General features: G+C 41.7%; 1 protein-coding gene across 5 annotated transcripts in view; it reads left to right on the forward strand.

The window, feature by feature from the left end:
• The first annotated feature begins 380 nt into the window (after nt 1–380).
• The window catches only part of GALNT18 (polypeptide N-acetylgalactosaminyltransferase 18), a 223,764-nt gene continuing 208,509 nt past the window's right edge, over nt 381–15,635 (forward strand). For 4 of the 5 annotated variants that reach the window (XM_084207122.1, XM_084207123.1, XM_084207124.1 and 1 more), the window contains exons 1-2: nt 381–588; nt 731–996. In XM_084207122.1, coding sequence (XP_084063248.1) covers nt 762–996 — 235 coding nt within the window. In that variant the 5' untranslated portion in view covers nt 381–588; nt 731–761. Of the gene's footprint in view, nt 997–15,635 lie in introns of all 5 variants that reach the window. The other variant, XM_084207126.1, reaches the window with a different exon arrangement.

Below are 15,635 nucleotides of genomic sequence, written 5' to 3' on the forward strand. Positions count from 1 at the left end.
GACGCCTCTGGGTGCGAGCGGCGGCACCGCTGCTCTCGCAGCGAACGGCACCAGCGGCTGCCGCCTCTGCTTCTCCAGGCTGGGGATCCTTCGCAGCCAGCCCCGAGCACGGCAGGGAGGCAGGGAGGGAGGCAGGCAGGCAGGCAGGGAAGGAGGCAGGCAGGGAAGGAGGCAGAGAGACGATAGACCAGCCCCGACGCCGCTCGGTGCGGAGCGAGGAGCAGGTGGGTCCCGCCGCATCCCCGCCCCGCGCCCCCGCGCAGCGCCGCTGCCATTGGAGCCGGGCGCTGTCAGTCCCGGGCCAGCCCCCCTCCCCGGCAGGCTCTCCCGGCGCCGGGGCTCCGCCGCGGCCGGTGGCGATGGGAAGCGGCGGCGTAGGGAACAAAGTTTGCCACGCTCGGGTGCTGGGCTGCCCGCGTCCGTGATGCCCGGGGCGGGGGGCGGTGCCTGAGGGCGGCGGGCGGCCGGGCGGCTGGCACGCCTCGCTGTCTGCTGTCGGCACTGCCATCGCAAACTTTCGGCGATTTTCATGTACTCAAAGCCGGGATTCTAATTCTCAGCCCTCCCCGCCCCCACCTCTCCTTCTAGGTAGGCGACAAGTATTTTTTATTCTGTGGATTACAGAACTTTTTGCATGGAAATTTACTGACTTCGGAGTGGTCTCCGTTTCGGGGAAAGGGGAAAAAGGATTTATATTCATCGAAGCTTATTTTTGTTTTCTGGATCACAGGATTTCTGGAGCTATATGGAGGGATCTCAGGATGGTGTGCACCAGGAAAACCAAAACTTTAGTGTCCACTTGCGTGATTTTGAGTGGAATGACTAACATCGTCTGCCTGCTGTACGTGGGTTGGGTCACCAACTACATTGCCAGTGTTTATGTGAAAGTGCAGGAGCCGATCTCAGAAAAAAAGTTAGAGGAAGACAAAGGGGACACTTTAAGGATTATAGAAAGGCTGGACCATTTGGAAAATGTCATCAAGCAGCACATCCAAGGTACTACCTCACCCCCGCTTGCTCGCCCTCCTCTCCCGTCTCCGCCCGCCGCTCGCCGTGTGAGCTCCATCCCCCTCCCGCCGTGTGTGTGCTGTGTGCGCGTCTGTCGTGTCTGTCGCGATCGGCGGAGCCATGGCCAGCCCGGAAGAGCCGGAGATGCGCGGAGCGTGCGGGATCGCCCGAGGAGCCCTCCCGGAACCCGGCCGGGCAGCGGCGGAGCCGGGGGGCCCTGCGGGAGCCGCCCGCGCCCGCGGAGCTCGGCCTGGGGCTGGAGCCAACCTCAGCTCCTGCCTTGCCTTCCCCAAACTGGGGTCCGCGGGGGCGCTCGGAGCCAAGACCAGCTTCCCATCTTGATTTTTTTGGTTATTTTTTATTTTTAATTTCTATTTGTTATTTTTCAAAATGGTTTGCTGCTAGTGGAATTCTTTTTCTCCTCCCCCTCTAAACCCGACTCTGCTAATCCGTGCTGAGTCTCTGTGTTCCTTGGGATGATGAAGGTTTTCTCTTAGTGCCTCTGTAGTGCCGGGATCCTCTTGGGAGGATCCCGGCACTACAGCAATCTGGGGCGATCTCTCTTTATGAAATGCCTTTTAATTTGATCGTCTTTTAATGGGTGCCCTGGGAAAAGGATTGAAGTGGGGAGGCACTGGGAGAGAATATGATGATTTCCTGTGAGTTTGGGATTTTACATGATTTATGCGTTACTGGGGCATCTTTAGTGTCGTCCTTTATACTTTCATCATCTGCATGGCATCCTACTGTCACTCTCTCAGCCTGCCAAGTGAACTGGATGGTGAGGAGGCTTGGGGGTAGGTGAGAACCTGTACAAAATCTAGAGGAACCATCCTTCTCTACTTCTGCGTAACCTCAACCAAATACTCAAACCCCAGTTCTAGTCTCTCCTAAACATGTAGAAGAGTAGACCATGTGATGAAGGATACCTATCACCAGTGCAAAAAACCTTGCTCACTTCCAAGCAGCTTTGACCAACTGGTCTCCTGGGAATATGAAGCAAATGGAGCGAGCAGGCTGAGTAGCCTCATGTGTGCTGGGCTTCCCTGCTTGTCAATGCACATAACTTTGTAGTGCTATTAAAGCCCAGCTACTTTGCTTTAACTTGTGTTAATATCTTTCTAAATATGGCGTATCATCATTCATTTTGTATATGTACTCATTTCTCAGTCTTGTCATTTTGCTCAAAGGAGTAAAACGTTGCTTTTTATAATTTTTCCCCCTTTCTTCTCTGGAGAATGGGTTATAGCAGCTTCTTCAAGTTTTAAGTTCTATCATACAGTCCTTAAGTTTTTCTCGATTCCTGAAATGAATTTTTAGAAGCAAATGTATTCTTGTCTGTGTGCCAGTGGAGTGCACTGTGGAAGCATATATGAAGGCAGGGATTTTCCAAAAGACTCTGGCTAAGAGCGAGATACACAAAGTTAATTGACTTCCATTATGAGGCTGGAGCATAACTCCTTCAGGTTTGTTGGTGTGAAACTCAAGTAGCCTTGTTTATTTTCAAGGAAATTAACTGTTTTCAAGGAAACTAACCATATTGGTGCCTTTGGTCACTGGTTCTTAGAGTAGTAGAGAAAAGGTTCACTTAAATCAAGGGAGAGTATAGCATGGATTAGGGCATAAGCTTTTTTTTTTTTTTTGTGACTATCCATAAGCCAAACCAGATGGTTTTTCTTCCCTCAAATAACGCTTCTTTTAAAGTTGAAGAGGGTCTTTCAAAATTAACCAGTGAACAGTTTGGTGATAAATACTAAAATATTTGGGCATTAAAATAAAAGCTTTACAAGCTTCTCATGCCTTATTGAAATGACTTAGTCTTTAAGATAAATAAATGAATAAAATAAAAATCACAGATCCTTAGCTCAAAGTGGATTTTCTGTACTTTTATTTGCCAAATAATTATAACTGGGGTTCCCACAGGAATTCCTGTGGCAGATACTGCAGAATAGGGTGTTGCTTTAATCAGATTTTGTTTAGAACTGTGACATACTGTGAATTCCGGGTCATGGTGCAAAACTCACTGAAGTTATTGAAAGAAATATCCCAAGCTTGACTGGGTTTGATTTGAACTTGAAGGCCAGCTTTAAGAAATTACATGTTTGAGAGTTGTTGCCAGAAATTGGGTAAACCAGCTGCAGTAATGGTTCTAGACATGGTTATAAGGGTTATCTGTAGTTTGCTATTAAACTTTTCCTTGCACCACTTCTTTTTTGTGTCGGACAGAGGTCTCAATAGCTCAGATGTTCTGCAATGCTGAACAGCCATGAAGTTAGCACAGGTAATAGAATTACATTCCATAGGATATCCTGCAAATGCCAGAGAACTTTAGCTGCTGCATTTGACATGTGGGGTTACGCTAATATTTAATTTTAATTTGCTTTCTGATTGTTTTATTAGATGCCATCTGGGAATTCCTTTAGCATATAAATTGCAATCTTGTAATATTTTATCAAGTGTCCTGGAAAGGAGAAGAAATAAGATACGCCTTCATTTAAAACCCTTTTTAAAGTATGTATCTTAAGAAGACGTTTTCATGGCAAGTAAAGTATAGAATGAAAAGAGATTTCCAGATAAGAGAGGTTCAGAGGGAATCAAAGCTGTTTTGCCTGGTGTTTGGAAAGTATGGTATGGACGGGGAAATCCCAGGGCACAGAAAGAAGCTTGTGGAGCTAAAGCTCGATGCTGAAACTTGAGCTACCTGAAACCTGGGAATCCTGAGTTCCTGGCTTGTGGCCAGACTCGGCTCACAAGATGGTTTTGGTCAAGTGACTTTACCTTTTTGCAGTGATGGCGACCTGCAGGATTTTCTGTGGCCGTGTATTGTGGGAGTGTGGTGTTGATAACATCTGAATGCTCTGCAGCCAGTACCAAGGAGATTCTCTTCCCCCCCAGCCCAGCTCTTCAGTAGGAGGCATATGCTCCATGCTAGCAGGCAGCCCACTGAGAGAAACTTTTAGTTCCCACCTCCTTTGGAGGTTGCAGACAGGATGGTGTCTTTGTCGAGATTAATTGTGTGTATGTGTTTATGTGTCTGAAAGAAACTGAGTAAAGGACCAGATGGGTAGCTTGATGCAAAATGCATCCCTTTTCATGCCTGACAGAGGTCTGTGGCACATGGACTGTGTAGTAGCACGGAGCTTTATTCCCAGAAATTGTACTTTAGAGGGCTGAGGTTAACAAGTGTTAAATGGGTTAGAAAAACTGTGTTCTGTTGAGTTCACAAAGTGGCTCAAGAAACCCCAGACACTCCCAGGTTGTTAAAATTAACACGAGAGTGCTTCAGACAGATCACAACATATCCTTCATCTTAATAATGCATCATGCTTTGGCTTTGACACCAAAAACTCGCCCTAAATCATATGTGCAGTTGGGAGATCAGGGAGTGGGCAGGCTGCTCTTAATCTGATACTTCGTTTGTATCAGTGACAAAGTGAAAAACACCAGCCAAAAGGGAGAAATATGTTGTTTTCTACAGCCTCACTTTAGGCCATCATAGTTCATAGTTTAATTTTCCTTGAAAAACTAAGCTATGATTAAACCCATATCACTCAAAACACCGCTGCACATCATCCTGTCTTATTATTCAATGTCATTTTAGTATTTTTCAGCCTTCCTAGTTTTTGTTGCAGAATAATCTTAAAAGATTATAGACTATGATGTCTATGACATGAACTTGCTTCCTTACCCTCACCCATTCTTCCTCCCAACCCTTTGCACCTAAACAGATTTACTAAACAGTTAAGACAGAGGCTAGATCTAAATTGAAGTTGTAACGCACAGTTTATTTCTGGAGTAGCTGAAGTTTTAGTTAAGGTTGATGGATGGTTACTACAATGTCTGAGTCCTAGTAGGACTTTGGTCCTCTAATCTTGCGAGCTGCTGCATCTGCTCTTATCAGTGGAATATCAGGCACTGTGTGGACTTGGGAAAATTTGTGAGAGAAGAGCTGCTTACATTGTCTTTCATTCTGCTGCTTAGAATGATTTGCTGTGTGGATTTACTTGAGCTAATATTAGCTATCCCACAGTTGGATATCTGATCACTCTCTGTGGTCAGCTGGGTGAGGGAGAGGTCTCCAGTGTGGGATTCACTGAATCCCTGTGTCAGGTATTAGGGTGAAATGATTTGCTCTCAGAAACTGCATGTTTGGAGCTTAGGAACTAGGTCAACCTCAAAAATTCTTAATTTTAGCTTAGGAAAGATAAGAGTGAGTAAATGTCGTGTTTCTTATCTACCCTTTATTTCTTGATCTGAAACACAAAGAAGGATGTCTTCTGTCTTTTGCAGCCTGGTTAACTAACTCTAGCTGGGTTACATAAAGTCAGCTCACCAGGATTCCGATGGCCACTCTACCATGTCTTTTACTCCTGAGGTACTTCCCTTTTGGGAATAATTAATGGCTAAATCCCCTCAGCTTATTTCCCTCAAGCTCAAAAGCAATTAGGCGTGTTTATCACTCATTGCCGCATATTTATTCTACTGAGAAACAAATGAGCAGCAGGAAGCAGCCTTGGGAACACTCAGCTCTTGCTCCACTGCAGAGGGCTCTGCATTCCTTATCTCTCTACAAGCACAGAGATCTGCTGTCTCAGTGCAGTTAATTGCAATGGAAGCAACTACTCGCATATGTAGGAGAGACAGGATTAATCCCATTATTTTTCCTCTTTAGACTGTGACTTCTCAAGTCATTCTAGATGGCTGCATGTCAGTGCAGATTAATTGGGATTTAACTTTCATGTTCTTCCATGCTTAGGGATGAGCACACTAAAGAAACCTTAATAGAGTTATTTCAGCTGGAAGACTTAATTTGCTGTAAATTTTCAAGCAACACTGGAGGTGTAGGTATTTCAAGGACAATCTACTGAAGACTGAACGTTGTTGATTCTGTTGACTACACCTTGATGGTAAATTATTACTATTATTAAAATTACCATTTTTGTGCTTTGAATATCTTTAGCCCCCTTCTAATTGTATTCTTGCCAGTTCTTCCACTGAGGATTTCTGTCATTTGGGTTAGGGTACAGTGGGCAGAACTGAGGAATGCTAGTTTGGCCTTATTAAGGCAACTGGATTTCATTGCTGGATATTGAATTATTCTGTTTTCTTCAGAATGAGGTTTCTTTTTTAAATTTATTTTCCGTTTTCCTGATTGTCATCTAGATTACTCTGTTTCTTGAGGTTTATACAATGGGAATAACATGGCAGATTTGAGATTGTTTCTTTTGACAGAAACATGGAAAGTTTTATTTGGCCACAGAGTGAGAGTGAATGATAGCTTTGTAGTTGGAAAGGGAATTGATCTGGATTCCTTTTCCTTCAATCCTCACAATTTCTGTAGTTCACATGAAAGAAGTCTTCAACAGAAGGTTAAAAAAATTAGTCCAGGAGCAGAGTTGTGACTTCCATGCCCTCCACAAATTCCCTCATTGCTAAGCTAGAAAAGTTTGCATTTTTTTCTGAAAAAGATAATTTTGTTGACATTTGTTATCTTTCCATAATGGCACGGCCTTTGTGGAAGGAGTGGGGTTTTCAGTGCAGGGGTTTTTGAGCAGAGGATGTATGGGCTGAACAGGGATAGAGAGAGCTGTTCTGCTCCAGGTTCTGCACTTAGTGCTTCATTTGTGCCACTCCAGTGTCACTTCGGGCTGTGTTGCTCAGGTTGGCACAAGCAGCCTGCAGCTGTGCAGGGGTTCCAGCTGAGGTCTTTCCTGCCAGCTTGTTATGCCCACTTCAGTACTAATGAGTGATTTTTGTCTGTATGACCAGAATAGAAGTAAAGACATCTGAAAAGAAATGTAAAGCAAGACCTAGACACAGCTGCTGGGAATTGTGTGTAATGTGTGAGATCAGCTTGGTGCTGGGCTCACTCTCTCTGGCATCACATAAGGCAGTTTTTGCCTGTCTCGATCTCACATTGCTCTCATTCCTGAGACAAGACACGGAAGCAGATTATTTTAATTCTGCCTTCAACAAAAAGGTCTTGTTATCAATGTTACCCTGTGAAAGTATGCATAAGTGTGGGGAGTGGTTGGATAAGCTGATGTTACCCATTTGAATGTTAGACATGATGTATAAAGAAAATCTATGGTGATTTAAAAAAGCAAATATTGGGCTCAAATCTTGAGACAGAAGTGGCAGTTTGAAGATGGCTTAGCTGCCTCCTGAGGGTGATGGAGGATCCTGGTTTGTCTTTGGAACAGCCCAGGAACTTGATTCTCAGCTATTAATCCTTTATGGAATGTGGAAAGGGACACAAGGGGACATGAATCCTCTGTAGCTGGTTAATGGCTGTCCTCATTACATGCAGCCATAAGATTATGTTGTCAGCCACACTTGGCCTGGAGATTGGAGACTGGGCTTTGTGGTGTCTTGGGATTGTCCTTGAGTCCAGAGCAGTGAGGGGATTTACTGGTCCACAATTAACAAAATGAATGAAGTTTAATTTCTGACTAATGCAAAAGTGACAACTAACTTCATATTATGAAAACTAACTTCATTCCTCTGAGGCAAATCCCTTTTTATTCCTCTGTTTTATTATTTTCCATTTAACTATCTCCAGAGGTATCTTTCTGTGCTGCCCTTGGCCTTGCAGTGCCAGCCATAGCCTCTTTAGAAGCTTCTGGGCTCCTTCCTTTTAGGAACTTGATAAACAGCTCACTAACAAGCTGCTGGATTCGTGTGGACAGATACTCTGCATAGACACTGAAATTCTCAGGTACGTGAAGCTTAATGCTTTGACTTCATGGTGCTGTTAAATACACCTACATCTGTTCTATGGTTGTGCAGTGCAGGTGTGTTCTCTGTGAAACAACATTTTGTTTCTGTTTTCTACAGTTTTTCTCTGCTCAAGTGGTGTTTTGTACTTAAGGTTCTCATGTTTTTAACATGATATCCTCAGTTTTCTGAGGGAAAGGCAGAGATGTTTAGGAGCCGAAACCCTGATGGTTGTTATTACACTTCTCCAGTGTCTCCTTTGCTTGGCTTTGAAATTTAACAAATGAGAATATTCTGATTTCTGTTTTAGAATATGAAGGTGGAAGGTCCAAGCTTCTACCTTGAAGTGTTCGGTCTTTAAAATGCCAGTGTCTCTTCTCAAGTCTGTGAGGGATTCTTGCTATATTTGCTACCTCAGCTGTGTTTTAAAGACATGAGATTTTAAAAATGTATTATTTCTATGACAACAACGCTGTGGCAGCTGGCAGGAATCCCAGTGAGTGGAAGCCCTGACTCAAAGCCTTCATCCCTATGGATAAGGTCTGCAGGAGGAAGGCAAAGGAGGGGGATAGAGAGAACTGCTGTGGCCCCACTTTTACAGACTGCTGGTGGCAGATGTGACTGCTAGAGCTGCTCAGAAGAATCAGACACAAGGTCCCTTCTTCCCCCCAGAAGATGCTGAGGTGTGCTGCAGTAGCCATATCTGCCAGAGACACAAATTTGAGGCTGACATGAACCCTGAAGTATGAGCTTAGATAGCTCTCCCAACATGCAGGTTTTAATTAGCCCATCTTAAATACCACACAACTACCTAAATCTCTGCTTGTATGCTGAAAATTCAGGAGCTCAGTGACCTTGTGTTAGTAATGTCAGTAGGGGTGTGGACATCCTGTTGCAGTTCTGGTTTTGTCATTTCCTATCTCCTGAATCAAGCCCCATATTTTAAATGTGAATGTTTGAATTTTCCTTTTATTAGAGCTGTCACAGGTGATCTCTGAGAAAATAGGATTTCTATAAGCAGCTTTCTGAAGAGTATAAGAAAAAGATAATATTTCTGTGGGTTTTTTCCTTCATAGATAAATGATCATTCCAGCCTTCATTTTAGGGAGATAATACAGACTTTTGGACTGTTTTACTTGCTCATATGTAATCTGAATCTAGCTAGAGATATCTTTCATGAATCATCCAACTAATGCAGAGAATTACCTGTCCCTGCTTTCATGGTGGATTCAAATTGCTTTGAAGCTTTTCTTTTGCATCAAGTCATGACTTGCCAGAGGCTTTGCAAGAAGATTTGGCATGCTGGAGGTAAAAGTAAAACTTGTCAGATAAACTTTTCAAGCACTGCAGACTCAGTGAGTCTGTACTCATCCATTACAGGATTATCGTTGCATTGAAACTGTGGTTGGAGAAAACATCTTCTGGAGTTTCTCTGCGCACAGAATAAAAAAGGGCTTGCAGAACTGAGCACAGAACCATTTTTAAAATAACTTTGTTCTGTGTATTTGTCTTTCTCTGAGGTATTTGTAATTTTACCAGCTGTATACGGAATGATCATATTTTTATGCCAGCCTTTCCCTCTTCTGCTTGTGCTAACAGGAATATTTTAAGTTGCTCAAGTGAAGGGTGTGGGAGTAGTATGCTGTAATTTCTGTGGAATTTCTGATTAGAAGATGTGTTCACATTTAACAGTTTGGAGGACAAGGAAGGTCAAGGGGGAGAAAAGTACAGCAAAAGCTACAGGCTGCATGAGGATACCTGAATGTTTTATCCTTTCTTAGTTGATATGAAATTGCAGTTATTGAGTAGAAACTCTGGATTCTCCACTGGTTTTATTGAAACTGGTGAAACTAGTGCTAGTGAGTTTTCATGGAGTGGAAAGAAGTGATGCATCATTTTTGATTCTCTTCTGAAAGCCTTTTGCTTTCCTGCCACTCTCAAAACCAATTTCACATCTAGTAGATTGCTAAAAATATTTTCTTGTTAATTAACCCCAAATTTTCAAAAATTGAAGACTTAACTCTATTTGCTGTAGATTATATGGATCTTATAAAAGATGTGTAGCACCTTTAATGAAGTGAGAATTTTTTTATACAGCCAGACTATCATAAGCAAAATACTGGGCCTGGAACCAAAATTGTGATGCTATTGGTCTTAAGTATTTTAATTGTATGTTGTTGTTTTCATCCTGCTTTTTCAGAGTTAGAACTCTGTAACTTTACAAAACAATGTCAGCCATAAAGATTATGACATCATTAAACTTGGATGTAACAGAAGGAGGTATTTCAGCTAATGTTTTCACGTGGCTGTAAAGCTGTACAAGTTTAAAAGGAATAAAACTGTTAGACATAGACGAAATAAACCAGCAATAGAAAAACCGAAACACAAGTTCCAAAGGGATGTGTAAACTTGTACACAATGCCAAGATCACTGGTGAATTTAGGCACTGAAAGCAGCAAGACCAGAAAAAGCTGTAATAAAATGACGACAGAAGGCTTATGTTTGGATACATATCATTCCCATGTGCTCCCATTGTAACAGGAATGCTTTTGGCATAGAAATATTTAAATCTCATTGGTTCATTGTTTTACTTCCTGTAAGTGCAATTCTATCAACGCACATGAGTTTTCAGCAGTTTGTATTTCTTACATAAGAAGACATAAAATTTGTTCAAAGCACTTTCACAGTGCTGATTCTATTACTCTCATTTAAATACTGAGCCAAAATTTTTCACGCAAATGAATATGGAAATATTAAATAACTAAAATATTTTCAAAGGACATCTCTTTCTGAAAATATGGTTGCGCTAAGGGTCCACATGTCTTGTCTGGAAGGTAGGAAGGGGCTTCACCATTGCCTGGCGGGGGCTTACACGAAAGAGTTTGTGAATGGTAATGCAAGGTCCAAAGTGTGAAAATGCCAGTCACTTGTTTTTAAAATTTTACATGTTTAATAGTAATAAAATGGTTATAAAAATAGCAATATATTTAGAGTAATCAAAATTTGGACAGTTTGGATTAGAATAAAATGAGACAATAAAAACAGTCAGTTGGGGTATCTCTTTCTGGGCAAAATAAGCCTGAAAAAGGACCTATATTAACAGAGGATTAACCCTTAAAAGCAGCAGCCTGTTGCATATTCATACACCTCATCCATGATGCCTCGATTCCATTCAAACACAGGATTCTGTCTGGGCAGTGTCAGCTCCTTCCTCTGAATCCTGACGGCGTCTTCAGGGCTGAGCGAGGCAGGAAGAAGTTCATTTCTTCTGATAATGGAGCAATAAATTTTCTGAAAGATTTAGGTGTCCTGTGGCTGCTATGTCTCTGCGAGTCCTCTCTTATAAAAAGTATCCTACATAGCAGAGTTTCTATTTTAACATTGTTACAAGCTAAAGCTGTATTTAACACACTGCTTAAGAAAATTAATACAGCATCTTTCTAGCATAACACATGTAATATTCATTTTAATATGTGTGAAAAGCCAATCATAAAATACTCAGTTTTTCACAAAAGCAAGAGCTTGGTTAGAGCACATGGGAGTGTGTTTGCAAAATCTCTGTGTGGCAGCAGCAGGAGCAGGCAATGCAGCCTGGCAGTGCAGAGGATGGAAGTATTGCCTGAAGAGTGTTGGAATCAGGTGTCCAGACAGTTCTCAGTGCTCTCTGCAGTTACTGAGGAATAGCTGCTGGCTGGGCTGATCCCTGCCCATTTTGTCTCTTTTCCTGGATGACTGCAGATGCAGGTGGTATACTGGGCCTTAGAGAGAATGGGGAAATACACCACTGATTTCTTGTTCAAAGAAATAAGCAGAGGTAAAGCTTTGTATGTGGGCACTTCCAGCTCTTGGGGGTAGGTTTTTAATTGCTCAGCCCTGGATCCATGTTTTCTTAATTAGGCTGCTCTTGGAGAATTTATAAATTTATGACAGGGTAAAATTCCTTGTTATGAGGAAACCTGGAGATATGAAAACATGTAAAAAGAAATTCAGTGTTGTAATGTGGGAAGCATTCCTCAGCTCCTTGCAGTAACAACTTGTCAATATATTTTTGTCTGCTTGACAATATGTAGGAGATGCCTTTGATTTCGTAAAATTGCTTGTAATTTCTCAACATTTCTTTTGATTCTATTGATTAAAGCTTTTCTGCCTGCCTAGAGATATTAAACAGCAAACCATCTGCTAAAAGTGAACTGGCAACATTCCTGAAAATTAACATTTAAAAAAAAAGTTTAGTCTAAATATATTTCAAAGACTGTTTCTATTTGTGTTCTGAGATGAAGAGGAAGACAAAAGCTTCTGTTATAGTCTGGCAAAAGGCTGCAATACCTGGTGAGATACCAGTGTTGTCTTCACACTGCAGGGAGAGAGATGTTGTCTGGCAAAAAAGCAGAGAGGTGCAAGGAGATGTAGTGCAAAAGTGTAATTACAAACACCGTCCCACGTGTCTCTGTGTTCACCACCTATATTCCTTAATGGGGACTGATGGATAAGCAGCCACTCAGCCCAAAGCACTCTGTGTGCGCCTGTCAGCAGGGAAATAAATACCCTAACTGCAGTCACTAACTCTGTGGGTTAAGTGTAGGTTACAGAGTAATCCCCAAGCTCCCAAGTGTTGCTAAAATAGTGAGGTGGTAAATACAAAACTGGGGTGATGATGGAGAGTGATATTTTTTTGGATTATGCTGAGTTCTACTCACCAGTGATTTTCTGATTCCTGTTTTTTACCAAGATCCTTGTGTGAGCAGCTGTTGGGCTGAGTGGCTGCCCTGAAGTTCAGAGTAGAATGCTTACAGGAACTCCCAGAGTGTTTGAAGTGTTGGGTCAGCCACAGGGAATGTTTCTTGGTAGGTTAAGACAAAACCCTTGTGCATTTAACCAGGCTTTTGCCAGGTAAGAATGCCATGTAACTTCCTTAAAAAGTTTATTTATCTATTTAGGGAAAGAAGGAACAGAGAGAAGGAATTATTCAGTGTGCTCTTTGTGCCGGCACAGATTCAGTGGAAGGTGATTCTGGGTATTTGCTTCTCCAGCAACTGGATGATCATTTCTAACTGTCCAGTTAAGACCAATTTTAAGTAGTAAAGTCATCTCTGAAGGCATTGCATATTTACACCCTTTCTGTTACTAAAAAAAAAGAGACAAGGTTTTTATTTGAAAGTGAGAACAAGGAAGTCCTGGGAATGACTGTTTTGTCATAAGATTTTTTTCCTTACCTTTGAACCTTAAGATATTGATAGATATTAAATTATTTTTTAGACTGCATTCTTCCCACTGAAAGAACGTAACAGAGAGCCTCTGGATTGAGTTCTTAGTGTGATTGCACTCAAAGTTGTGGCATTCACATTCTCTGAAAAAATCCCTTTGCCCAGGATTTTTCTCCTGGGAAGCTGAGAAGCCTCAGAGAAAAAGGAAAACAATTCTCATTTCATTTGCTTCTCCTGTGTTTTGCTCATGTGGAATGTATTTGGAGATTGTTTACCCACAGGTGATTGTTTTATTGGATTCATGTGAATTGTTTTGACTCTTTGGCCAATCGGGGCCAAGCTGTGTCAGGACTCTGGAGAGAGTCAGGAGTTTTCATTATTATCCTTTAGCCTTCTGTCTGTATCCTTTCTCTATTCCTTAGTATAGTTTAGTATTCTTTAATATAATATAGTATCATAAAATAATAAATCATCCTTCTGAGAACATGGAGTCAGATTCATCATTCCTCTCTTCATTGAGGCTCCCTGCAAATACAATACAAAGTCGCTCTAGAATCTCATCTCTGTTGGACTCCCATAAATGGCTGTTGTGGCCATGCTGCAGTGGCTCATAGATCTGAGGCACTGTGGGAGTGGGGAGGGAGCAGAATGATCTGTCAGAGCAGTATGAAAAGCAGGGACTCACTCTCTCTGTCCCCTCTGCTGCCATAGAATTGTGCCCTGCATTTCCCACAGGCCTCGCTGGGCTCATGTTCATTCCCCTTGCCTCACATCTGTGGAGTTGCTTTTTTCCTTATCCCCCTGTAAGCCCTGGGTCTGAAGCATGAAGATGGACAAGGGAAAGAAGAATCAAAAAGATAATGTAATTATTATAGGAGGGACATAAATACTGTGGCAAATATGAACCAATGTGTTCTCTGCTGCCTGTCTGTTTTTAAGGCTTGTGCTGAGCTGGCAGCCAGGCTGTTCTTGTGTGTCACTGAGTGCCATGGCGCTGTCTGGCTGTTTTTACTGTGAACACGATGCAGAGGTTGGGAGGGGTTTAGCCACAATGGCAACTTGTGACAGTGAAAGGGATGACAGGAAAAAAAATTATTAAACAACAGTGTAGGATGTAGCAGTTTAGCTTTGCTACATTCAGCTAAGAGAAACGTGTAATTTAACTTTAAAAAATATTTTAATGTATCTGTTTTGCTCTATGTTCAGTGTTTATGCTACACATTTATTAAGAGCGACTTTGAATTTGTTTTTCTGCTATTTGATGAGAACAGATGTTATTTTCTCCCAACTTCTTGTCACCTGTAACTGTCAAAATTCCCCATGCTCATTTAATTATCATCCAACAAAAAGGATTCATTCAAGCAATTTACCTAGAAGGGCCAATTCAAAACAAGATACCCTTTTCACCACTATTAAAATAAACTCAAGAAGTCCTGTTTATTTCATTCATTGAAATGGTTTGCTCTGTCTTTTAGATTAAAAAAAATAAAAATGCAATTTTATGAAGTCACCTAAGACAGCAGGGATAACACCGGGAATAGAAAGTCCAACCTGAAGGAATTTACACATTTACATTTCCCATCTTTTAGTTCCAGTATTTTAAAGGGAAGTCTTGCACCCCCTCTTAAGTGGACAAACATAATTTTCCTACAGGTAACTGTTGTTATTGATACTTGAGACCCGAGCATGGTGTTTTAGCCACACTGAGCAGAATGTGTTTTCAAGTCCTCTCATGTCTAGCAATGTTTTTGTTTTAGCTTCTCTTTGCAGCTCCAAACCCCACGTGTGAACTAAAATGGACTGACTAGAGATAGGAAGGAGGTTGCAATCAAGCAATCAGAATTTGGTTGAAAATTTAAATAGTTTAAACCACTACAGCAATGCCATGTGAATGCAGAATGTACTTGAGGCCCAGTGCAGAGCATGATGACATTTTCCCCTTTCCTTTTTTTCCCCTGTTAGTTAACTTAATTAATTATCTTGTGTTTTCTAGGAGTCATTTGTTGCCCCTCCCATCATTACACTGATTATTTAAAACTTGTGCACCTGTGTTTTCATAAGTTAGGAGTTTTCAGTTGGTGGAGTTTGAGAACTTGCAGATAAAAGTGGTTAGGAAAAGATAAGTTTGGCCATGGGGTGTGTGTTAGAAATGTGCAGGGGCTCCCATGCTGCCTACCTCTTTGAAAGAGATTTTTGAAACCTAAGTGACTGCTGAAAAGGTCTTTGCTAAACTCTGTAAGCAGCCAAATTTCAGTGAGTACTTATAGTGCAAAATAGCATAAGGGAGAATGAAAGTTCATTTTTCTCTAGCAACTTGATCCACTTTACTAAAAAGCCACAGAAGGTAAGGTTAGTCTCCTTCTGTTCTTGTTATAACTTGTTTTCCAGAAATGTGGAAGCAGCCAGTTGGCCAACATGCTTCCTTTCTACTTTCTCAAGAATGCCATTCTTTGACTGCCTCAGCCTTGGATCCCCATATAGAATTGTAAGAAGGGCTTCAGGGTCTGAATGCAAGTTATTTCCAGTTGTTCAGTCTGGGCAACTTCTTGAATAACTTTGTTTGTTAATACATACATTTTAATTTGGCTCTCGATTGCCATGCTGTGTGTTAGGTACTGCCTTTTACCTGACACAAAAAGTGCAGTCAAATCATTAGTATGAGTAAAAACCCTAAAATTAGAAATGATGACAAAACACACAGCTGTC

Source organism: Fringilla coelebs (assembly GCF_963513975.1).
Source record: "Fringilla coelebs genome assembly, chromosome: 6".
Classification (NCBI taxonomy): domain Eukaryota; kingdom Metazoa; phylum Chordata; class Aves; order Passeriformes; family Fringillidae; genus Fringilla; species Fringilla coelebs.